Below are 11,527 nucleotides of genomic sequence, written 5' to 3'. Positions count from 1 at the left end.
TTATTTGTATTATAGAGCATATATTTCAGGCAGAATTCTATCACTTAGAAAGGTAACCACTCCGTCCTTCCCAGCAACAACGCAGTAAATGAATAAATAAATAGCTAAACTGCAGGCACGTGTTCAACACTGGAATTGTTATAATGTGGCTCTGCTAAGCACCATTTATAAAAAGACCAGCATAAGATGTAAGAACCAGGTAGAGTCTCTGCCTTTAAGAAGTCTATAATCTGTACATTTGAAGCTAGTAGAAATTAATTCAATAAAACAGTAAAATGATTTCTTGGGCATAATTAACATGACATGCCTTGATCCTCTTTGCTCAGTTACCCTACTCCCTAAGTGTCAGTGTCCACTTCAAAACAGTGTATTCAATAGAACTTACGAAATTTCAAAGTTATAGTTTTCTAAAATGGTTGATTGATTATTCTAAGTGAATTAGTTTGTACACTGTGTTTTCTATCATTGTTTTAACAAATTAGCAAACTTAGTTAAAACAACACACATTTATTATCTTTCAGTTCTGTAGGTCAGAAGCCCCTGTATCTCTGCCTGTGTCTCTGCCTCTCTCTCGCTCTGTGTCTCATGAATAAATAAATAAAATCTTTAAAAAAAAGTATAGGAGGACAGATAATACGAACACGTTCTCTGAGAAAGCCTGGGATTCAGAGCCCCTGTGCCAGGATGTGCTTTCAGCAGGGAGACAGTTTTTTTTTGTCTGGGGAAGAAGACAGGAAAAGAGAAAGCAATGAGGACTTATGTGGATAGAAAGACGTTTTGGAAAAAAAAAAAAAAAAGACGTTTTGGAACCAGACAAGACCATTCCATTTACAAACCACATACCAGCTCTGTGAAGTAGAGGCATGGTCCTAGGACGAGACTGAGGTGAATGGGGGTGAATATGCAGGGTGGAGGGTTTGGAGGGAAGCAAGCCAGGCATAGGATTGCCAGATAACCATGGAGGACCTCATTAAAACCGGAGGGCATGCATCTGGGGTGAACCAGCAATTCAAGCTCCTATTTGTTAAGCCATCATCCCTTTGTCTTCGTTCCTCTACAGTTTGAAGTATGATGTGTCTAGGTGTGAATTTATATTCACTGTTCCTGCTTGGTTATTGCTCTGCTTACCAGAGATCACAGTGTATGGCTTTCAATGACTATAAAAAGCTCACAGCTCTAATTGCTTTGAATATTGCTTTTCTCTGATTCTCTTCCTCTGGAACTCCTTTTAGATACACATTGGACCTTCATGACCCTTAACTCCTCTCTCACACTTCCCAATATTTTTTACTTCAAGTCTTTCTGGCAGTTACTAATTCCCTCATTAACTGCACCTATTCTGTATTTAAACTGTCATTTGAATATTAATTTCTACTAGATTCTTTTTCACTTCTGGAAGCTCTGTTTGGTTAATTATCAAATCTTCCTGCTCTTGATAGATTGGATTTTTTCTTATGTTTTCATTCCTTACTCTAGATATTTTTAAACGTACAATTTTAATTATTATATAAATATTAAATATTCATAGGATAATTGTATTATCTGAATTCTTTATGGTCTAATTCAGCTACTTGTTGCGCATGTTCTCTTTCATAGTGGATTCTATTTTTAGTTGTAAACTCATGTTCACCAGTGCCTTAATGACAAAATTCAACGTAGCCTGGACTGAGGCTATATCCCTCCAGGATGTTTCATATTTATTTATTCTAGAGACCTCAGAGTATTATGATTTCTTACTATTAATTTTATTTTATTTTTTAAACTTTTATGCCAGATTTCCTATTTATTTATTTATTTATTTATTTATTTATTTATTTATTTATTTATTTATTTATTATGATAGTCACACAGAGAGAGAGAGAGGCAGAGACACAGGCAGAGGGAGAAGCAGGCTCCATGCACCGGGATCCTGACGTGGGAATCGATCCGGGGTCTCCAGAATCGCGCCCTGGGCCAAAGGCAGGCGCCAAACCGCTGCGCCACCCAGGGATCCCTTACTATTAATTTTAATGTTGATTTCTCAATATCCGCATTTCCAGACCATCCAAGTATTTTTTTAAATTGACCATATCAAGCAATGAGAACACTTCTACACTGTTCATGGGCTGTAAAATGGCACAACCACTTTGGAAAATACCTTGGCAGGTCTTTTTTAAAGTGAAACGTTCACCTACCATATGACTCAGTCATCCACTCCTATGGTTTTACTCATGAGAAATGAAATTTATGTCTACACAAAGACGTATACATAAATATTCACAGCAGCCTTATTTATAATAGCCAAAGACTAGAAACAACCCAAATATCAATCAACAGGTGAATATACAAATAAATTATGGTCTATCTATATAATGGAATAGTACATAGTAATAAAAAGGAATGACCAACTGATACATAGGACAACGTGGATGAATCTCAAGATTATTATCAAACAGTAGGGTTTCCAGGGAGCTTAATTGTGTTGTCCTTCAGAATCTAGGCAAAAGCTCAAGACAGAGAAGCACTTGTCTAAAAAGGATTTGTGGATCTGGCTTTTGTCCAATAAAGTGAATCCCAGTAAAATCTACAGAGGTCCACAAAGTTTTTGAAAGAAATATATATGTAGAAACATAGCCAGGTTGGACCAAAAGGGACACAGATAATCCTAATTGAAATGAGTCTGCTGGACTCCAAAATTCTACTGGCAGGAAGCAGGCTGAGAAAATTCTCCCTCTTCCTTCCCTCCTTTATTTACTTCCATGATTCTAACATTCACTTGGAAAAATAAGCAATAAAGACTAGAGGAAAAAAAATACTGAAAAAGGAACGTATTTAAGGGAACTAGCCCTCCCAAATAATAATTCATATTATATAACAATATATTTATAATACAATAATTAAACTAGAAAGAATAAGAATTGGAAGCAAATACATATAAAACTAGTATATCCTAGAAGTGGCATTTCAAATTGGTAGTGAAAATGAAGATTTTGAAAAGTGTTGGAGTAGGTAGGAAGTTATTTAGAGAAAAGTAAAGTTGGAGCCACACTTTGCAGTGTGATATGAATGAAATTCCAGAGGAATAAGTTATTTAACTAGAAAAAAAATTAAATCATAAAAGTGCTTAAAAAAAATCCTGGTATTGTTTCTTATCATTGATAAACCTAACTAGATAAAAATGAGAAATTTCTACATGGCACAAGCTGCTATAAGGAAAATGAAAAGGCAAATAAAAAATGGGGGGAAATATTTAGAGTCATATTATAGATAAAAGATCAATTTCCCTAAAGTGCAAAAGGCTCCCCAAATCAATACAGTGTTAGTAGCCTAATTTATTAAATGGCTAAGGCTATGATAAAATTGTCCCCAGTGAGGAAATAAAGATGGTTCTTAAGCACATGGAAAGGCAATCTTACTCAAAAAAGAAATGTTAATTAAAACTAACCTGAAATGTCATTTTTTAACGTATCAGTTGTTCAAGATCCAAAAGTTTGGTAACACACTAAGCAGGAAAACATGCAAGGAAACAGGCACTTCCATACTCTGTCAGTGGAAGTGTTCATAGATGTAACCTCTGTGAAGGACAACTTGACAATATTCAGCTACAAATGTATATACTCTTCGACCTAATACTTGGCTTTTCTGGGAATTTAAACTCCATGTATGCTACTATTTGTATATTATGATAGGTATGCAGACTACAATGTTAAATGATAAAAGGAAGTTGCAGGATAGCATGTGCACTATCAATCTGTTTCTATAAGAGAGAAAAAGAATACACAGTCTAGGGCAGCCCCAGTGGAACAGCGGTTTAGCGTCACCTGCAGTCTGGGGTGTGATCCTGGAGACCCGGGATCGAGTCCCACGTCAGGCTCCCTGAGTGGAGCCTGCTTCTCCCTCTGCCTGTGTTTCTGCCTCTCTCTGTGTGTGTCTCTCATGAAGAAATAAATAAAATCTTAAAAAAAAAAAAAAGAATACACAGTCTACATATTGGCTTACAGATTAATAGAATTCCTCAGGAGAAGTGTGCATAAGAGGCATATTCGATTGGTTGACTCTGGAAAGCAGAATTGTGTGGTGGACGTAAAGAGATAGAAGGAAGACTACGAAAAGGGTGTAACTTCTGAATTTGAAGTCATGTGAGTATATGCTTATTTAAAAAGTGTAAAATTTTTAAAATTCAAAGGACTCCAAGTTTTAGAACTAATAAGAGAGTTCAGCAAGGTTACACAGGATACAGCGTCAATAGTGTTCTATCCACTAGCAGTAGCTAAGTTGAAACAGTAAAAGAAAAACAACCCCATTAATAATGACAACAGCAACAACCACCAAGTTAAATGGTACCTCTATCGTGATTAAAACTACAAAAATGCGGGGATCCCTGGGTGGCGCAGCGGTTTGGCGCCTGCCTTTGGCCCAGGGCGCAATCCTGGAGACCCGGGATCGAATCCCACGTCAGGCTCCCGGTGCATGGAGCCTGCTTCTCCCTCTGTCTGTGTCTCTGCCTCTCTCTCTCTCTCTGTATGACTATCGTAAAAAAAAATAAAATAAAATAAATAAAAACTACAAAAATGCTAAAGGATATTTTAGGAAAAGACATAAAGAGATGCAGAGCTATACTATATTCATGGAAGTTCAGCTATATGGTCATAAAGATGTCAAATGCTTTAAATCAATCAACAAATGAACAAATGTAATGCCATTCTCAAAATTCCAGCAAAGGTTTTCATGACATTTTACAAGTGGAAGATGTATATGGTAAGTAAAGGGCAACAATAGCTAAGATAATTTTGAAGAAAAGGATAAGGAGACTCAAAGCAGGTATGGGAATAGCCCTACCAGATGCCAAAAGTTATGGTAAAGGCACAGTAATTTAAGAGAATATCACTCATTCAGAGATAGGAAACAATCCCAATGGGAAAGAATGGAGAGCCCGGAAACAAACCCATGTGTGTAGTAAAACTTAGTCTCTATAGCTAGGTTTCTGAGACTATGGTCCAAGTCTCAACAACAGCATTTTTAACTTTCTACCAGTGCTTCATTCAGGCATCTAGATAAGACCTACTTACGTATCATCATCATCATCATCATCATCATCATATCTTGGTTGTTCCTTGTCTACTTCAATGCCAAAGGCCATTTCCACATTCCCCTCATCTTCTTTAGGAAGCCATTGTTTTAATGTTCCCACTGTTAAAGAAATAACAGAGATTAAAGCATCCCAGCCTGTATGCATGATGAGAGGTTTATACCCCAAATCCTGTACTGGATAACAACCATGAAGGTAAAACCTTTGAATTATTTCCATTAAAACAGAAAATATGTCAGTTTTTTTTTCCCCCTGTATAACTTCAACCTTGGTGCAATCAAGAGCAATGTTGAGACAGATTTCCTTAAAATCTAAAAAACCTAAAGAGTTCACAAAAGAATTAAAAATGCCGGCTTCTTAAGTTGACTTTAAAACCATGTAGATCTAGCCTTCTTTTGCTGCTCACTTTGGGAATGTTGCTAAATATGTTTATATTACTTAGCTTTTCCAGAATAAACCACCACCTAACTTAGTGGTTTAAAACAGTAACCATTTGTTTAGGTGACTCTTCAGCCGTTAGGCAGTTTGGGCTGAGCTGAGCTGGTTGACTCTTCCAGTCTCAGCTGGCCCCAGCCAAACGTGTTCAGTCACTTGCCAGGCCAGCTGGAGGACGGCTGGCCTACTATGGCCTCTCTTGGGATGGCCTGTCTCTCTTTTCCACATGGCTTCATTTTCCAGCAGGCCAATTGGAGCTAGTTGAGAGACAGGGTTCAAAAAAAAAAAAAATTTGCAGCATCTCCTTGAATACTCAGATTTGGCGCACTACCATTCTATTGCATCCTACTCATGCACACAAATCACTAAGGCCAGTTGAGATTCAAGGGGAAGGGGAAAAAAGCCATTTAATGACGGAGGATCTGCAAAGTCATATTGCAAAGGGCAGGAATACAGGGAAGAGTGAAGACTGTGCTCATTTTGGTAACCTATCAGAATCTGCCTCTCCCACATGCACTCTGCAACCATCTGCTTCCTAGGGGTCTAAACTGTGTTTCATGTTGGTCTCCAGGAAAAAAATCCTACCCACTGCTAACAAGTGGGATTAGAAATAGGAATTTTTCTCCAATGGTGAAATTAAAAACAAAGTGTGCCTATTATTTTGTCTTTTGGTAAACTGAGCATTCAGGTACATACCTACAAGTAGGAATTTTACCACACTGTACTTAAATATTTACCTATTTTTAATCAATATGTGTCACCCCAAATCACAGCCTATATCATTTCCTACAGTACATTATAAAATAAATGAATTGATTGATATAGCTCATCTAGGAGGTTAGCCTGGGTAATTAATAGGAGCCTCAGTATTCCACCTGCTGTGGGAATCATAGTTTTTGTTTTCCTGTTTTAGGAAGACAGTTTTAGGAGGCTTTTATTTTTTGCTTAACAGGATAGAAAAAAGAATGAATAGCTAACTATAGAAATGTAAATCAGCTGTTATCAGGATGTGCATCTCTGATGTTACCAAGGCAACTATGTGGCCTGAAAACTTATACAAGAAAAATGGAGGTTACCTTCCCACCAAGGATCCTCTTGGAGTGGTTAAACTGCAAACAAAATTACTGACCTGAATGAATCATGCACACATTAAAAAAAAAAGTACTTGTCCTTATCTAAAGAGTGTAGCTTATACTAGTAAAAGTCGTTGAAAAGGATTTTACAAAGTCTTGCTATTTTAAACTTAAAGTTAGGATAAATTAAATAGGTAGTTGATAAAGTTTCATTTTTTTTTTAATTTTTATTTATTTATGATAGTCACACAGTGAGAGAGAGAGAGGCAGAGACACAGGCAGAGGGAGAAGCAGGCTCCATGCACTGGGAGCCCGACGTGGGATTCGATCCCGGGTCTCCAGGATAGCGCCCCGGGCCAAAGGCAAGCGCCAAACCGCTGCGCCACCCAGGGATCCCCAAGTTTCATTTTTTTAATGGAATGCAGGGTTAGAAGCATTAAAGCAATTTATTTTCAAGGAGTTGGAAGTTTAAGCTAAAGAATGTTGAAGGATGTGAATCGTGCTTAAATGTATGCCCAAAGGCTAATCCCTGAAAGCCTTTATAAACTGCCTATTAGACTTGCAATCAAAGTTATTAAAACTTACACATGCAGGAAGTCTTCATGAAGATTCTAAACGGTCATAAGAATTATTTTTCACATTATAATTTCCCTATCCAACTTGATGCCAATATGAATGTTGGTAATCACATGCCTTTACATAAAGTAATACTAAAAATGTGCTACAGTTTTATGTTCATTCATAAAGACGATGGCCACCTGCTGAGTTCTAGGCAGGAGGGAGAGACAGGTGAAGCAGGGTGGTAATCAAGACAAAGCTCTCGTAAGCTTACAGTCCAGTGGGGAAGAAAGATAATAAGAATAGGAAATTAAAGGGAACTTGATTTCTATGATCAGAGAATCACAGTGTCTTGTGGGGTATGTGAGGCCAAACCTAGAGGCATAGCATGCTCAGATCTTTCTTAATCATTTAAACAGTGGCTTCCCGTCAGTGGCACACAGGCAGTAGTTTGAGATCCAGGTTTATCATAGCAATCACTAAAAATTCAAGTCAACTCCTGCATCTTTGTATGACATGAACTTAAATGATAAATATAGTGATGAAATGTCACTATTTCATGCACTGAACAAATACTTGAACATGAATGAATCTGAGCATGAGACTGAATATGAAATTGTCAGAATCAGCTAACAAACTTGAGGACTTAGTAGAATTTTTTGGATTAAAGAGAAGCATATAGAGTTACAGGGTCTTCCACTCATTCATGCAAAAGAGCACATAAGAATCGACATTATTCCGGACCCCTTTACAAAGAAAGCCCTGCCGGGTGGTACAGGGAAAAGCACTGAGAGAAGGGTAACCGCCCATGACACCTAGTGACAGAAATGGTAGTTTGCAGGAGGAATTATCCTGGCAGAAGGAGGCAGGGATTCTAAACAGGGAGAGCCGATGGAGGAGTATCTGCTAGTGGGGAAGGGCTGGCCAACCCTGGCATTGCGATGGGCCAGGCCCATCGTCACAGAGAGACTGGATTTTATCCTGAGGGTAAGAGGGAATCTATTGCAGGATTTTAAACCGAAAAGGGATTTGATCTGTTTTAGGAGGATTATCTGTTGGGGGTGCAGAAGGTTAAGGTAACATAAGAAAAGATGATCAGGAACAGGAAGTCAAGAGGCCAACAGCAGTTAGAGGCAGAGCACAGCTGGACTGGGAGGGGTGTCAGCACCCCAGCAGGTTGCAAAGGAAAACATCTGCGCTCAGCTTTAAAGGCACCTTTGGAGGCAAATTCCTATTTCCAATCTCAGGTTGGTCAGATAAAATGCTCGTATATGCCCAATGTAAAACCATCCATGGAAAAATACAGTAAGTTTGTGAACTAATTAATTTGGCATGACAGACCAAATGAAGAGTTTTCTATGACTCTTTCTGAGAAAAACAGGAGCATATGCAAGAAGAAACATCATAACCACCAAGTATGTCACCACCTCCGTGTCTTGAAAGGTGAGTGCCATCCTTCATACCTGGCCCTGTGGTCCCAGGGCTTGGCTTCCAGGCCAAGCCAGGTCGGCCCAGAGCTTCCTCCTCACTGCCTTCAGCGCCACCCTTAGGGACAAGCCTTATTTTTTTTTTTTAAGATTTTATTTATTCATGAGAGACACAGAGAGAGAAGCAGAGACACAGGCAGAGGGAGAAGCAGGCTCCCTGCGGGGAACTTGATGCAGAACTCGATCCCAGGACACTGTGATCACGACCTGAGCCGAAGGCAGACATGCCCAACCACAGAGCCACCCAGGTGAGGGACAAGGCTTTTATCCCAGGACAGAATGGAAGGGGGCAAATGGACAAAACACTGCTTTCTGTAATCTGAAGGTATTATAAAGAGTCTCAAGGCGGGCGTTCCCCGGGGGGCTCAGTGAGTGAGCACCGCCTTCAGCCCAGGACGTTCGGTACGTTCTTGGAAGATGCAACTTTCACAAAGATTTCACAAAGGTTGCGAAGTTCAGGCTTCACCAACTGGCAAACTCCCTCTTGGGTGGTAGGTACTCACCTTCATTATTCTTGGGGTGGTACATAGTTTTGTTTTGTTCTTTAATTGGTAAGTATCTGTTAGCCTCCATGTACCTCACTTGTATCTCTGCCTCTTCGCCACCACAATTTCACAGGGTCCCTAACCTTGCGCCTGTGCACATACCTGCCTGCCTAAGGCGGCCTTCCTTGTCGCAGGGCATACCCACATGCCTGACCAAAGACCAAATCCCCCTGTGACATGAATCCCCTCAAACTTTTGAAAAGGATAGTTGGCTTCCCATAAGGTAAACACAAGGATAATCTTGCTAAAAATCAGAGGCAAAAAAAAAAAAAAAAAGAACAAAAGGAAAAAGCCAAGAAACTATATTGTGATGTACTTTCATTGCCTATGGAATAGTGATTTGTTGAATAGCTCTCAGAAATACACTGTCAGGTAGAGCTAAGCAGTACCAGCTTATCATCTACAAAGCCAGCTTCCCTACTTATTTTCAGCAGTTGTCAACTGACCACATTTAAGAAAATTACCCACTCTTTTCGGAAGCTCGAGTCTTTTGTTAGTGGCATTTCGAACAGGCTTGGACACAGCAAATCGGTTTCTGACGAGGCTGAGACCTCCCCAGCCCTCTCACCAGGCCTAAGGTATTTTTATACCCTTTCTGCATTTCCAAGTCTCTGAAAAAATCCCTCAGGGGCCTGGTTATGTTCTTAAAAATAAACTGCATACCCAATTCTCCTTCGCTGGCAGAAAACGAACTACTTGTTAGATGTGCTGCAGCCAACGTGCTCATTAAAGTTCCTGGCGCTTCCTGCCGCCACCGTCTTCTATTTTCTGGAACGCCTTCGGTCACGATCCCTCGGCCACCTGAAGAGGAGACTGTGTTACTGAAAATAAAAATGCTTTATTTGAATTCTTCTAAAATCACAGAATGTGAGAGCCTTGGCGGTGACCTAATCCCACCCCTCCTGTTACCACTAAGAAAATGGTGATAGAGAAAAAGTTTAGTGACTTATGTCACATCACGTGGCTGATGTGTAGGAGAATCACTTGTTTGCTTTGTAAAGTGGCCACTTTGGTGTGTTAAATTTTCTATTCTACTTGATTATTATAAACTGGTCTTATTGTCTCCTTGGCATAGGACAGATTACCTTGTATCTTGTTTGCAAGCCCTTTCTTGCAAGTTTGAGGACTTCAGTGGTTCGTAATGCTATCATTGTAAGTCATATTTCAATGTATAAAATAGGTATAGATTTTAGCTCTCTCCCAACCCCATGTTATCAAGAGGAACACAGGAAATAGATAATAAAATTCCCCATCACCTGTAAAAAGAACACCCAGATGTTGCTCTGAACTCCTGTGCAAAGACTATGCCAGAAGCTCAAATGTAAACAGAGGAATTTAGTTTTGAAATATCATCATATTCTAAACACTCTTAACATTTAAATAGCACATTGGCTTACAAAGCAATTTTTTTTTACAAAGCAATTTTATATGTATTTTTGCACTGCTAACTAAAAGTCTTTTTTTAAAAAAGATTTATTTATTTATTTATTCATGATAGAGAGAGAGAGAGAGGCAGAGAGAGAAGCAGGCTCCATGCAGGGAGCCCAATGCAGGACTCGATCCCAGGACTCTAGGATCGTGCCCTGGGCCAAAGGCAGGCACTAAACCGCTGAGCCACCCAGGGATCCCCTACTAACTATAAGTCTTATGGGATAGCTAGTATGTTAATTTGGATTTTATTGATGGAAAAACCCCTCCAAGAAATTCCAAGGAACTAATTGGGCTAGCATGGGAGGCAAGTCAAGCCAAATGCCCTTCCTTAGACAATCCCCCTCACTGCAAGGAAAGTGTGGTTCTACACCTTTTCTCTTTTATATTCTCATACCCGGAATGGTCAGTTGTCTAGGATAACTAGCAGGCAAGGTTCTCAGGAGGTGAGGGAGATACCAAAATAATATCTTTGAAGGCATTGATACCAAATCTGTAGGGATTGTATTGAAAAGGGAACTAGGGAGTCGGGGTGAGTGCCAGCAACACAGCTGCATCTGAGGCCTTGTCTCCTCTGCGGGCAACTTTGACTGACTGAGTGTAGATTCACCTGCAGGCACAGCGGAGCAGGTGGAGGTAGTGTTACCCGCAGCCATCATCTCCAGCAGTCTGAGGAGCCCGCACATCCCACTGTCTCCCATTCCCTGCAGCAGCACCAGTATCTTGAATGAACAGCTCTGGGTATGAGAAAATAACTCATTAATTTTAAAGTAAAATGCAATAACTAATTGCACCAAACGGTTCTTAGGAGATCTGGAGGTAGTCCATCTGTTGGTACACTCGGAAACACAGAAATTATCACCTCCTCCTAATACAGATTGTTCAGGCTGAGTGCTTGTATCCAACCTCCCCCCAAATTCCTATGTTGAAACC

General features: G+C 39.7%; 1 protein-coding gene across 1 annotated transcript in view; it reads right to left on the bottom strand.

The window, feature by feature from the left end:
* Positions 1 to 11,527, bottom strand: part of NEK5 (NIMA related kinase 5) — a 39,206-nt gene that overhangs the window by 3,963 nt on the left and 23,716 nt on the right. The window contains 4 exon segments of the mRNA XM_055335637.1: positions 5,049 to 5,169; positions 9,830 to 9,967; positions 11,205 to 11,260; positions 11,262 to 11,331. Coding sequence (XP_055191612.1) covers positions 5,049 to 5,169; positions 9,830 to 9,967; positions 11,205 to 11,260; positions 11,262 to 11,331 — 385 coding nt within the window.

Source organism: Nyctereutes procyonoides, unplaced genomic scaffold (assembly GCF_905146905.1).
Source record: "Nyctereutes procyonoides isolate TBG_1078 unplaced genomic scaffold, NYPRO_anot_genome, whole genome shotgun sequence".
Taxonomy (NCBI): domain Eukaryota; kingdom Metazoa; phylum Chordata; class Mammalia; order Carnivora; family Canidae; genus Nyctereutes; species Nyctereutes procyonoides.
Note: the sequence above shows the minus strand (reverse complement) of the source record. Positions and strands in the feature narration are given on the sequence as shown.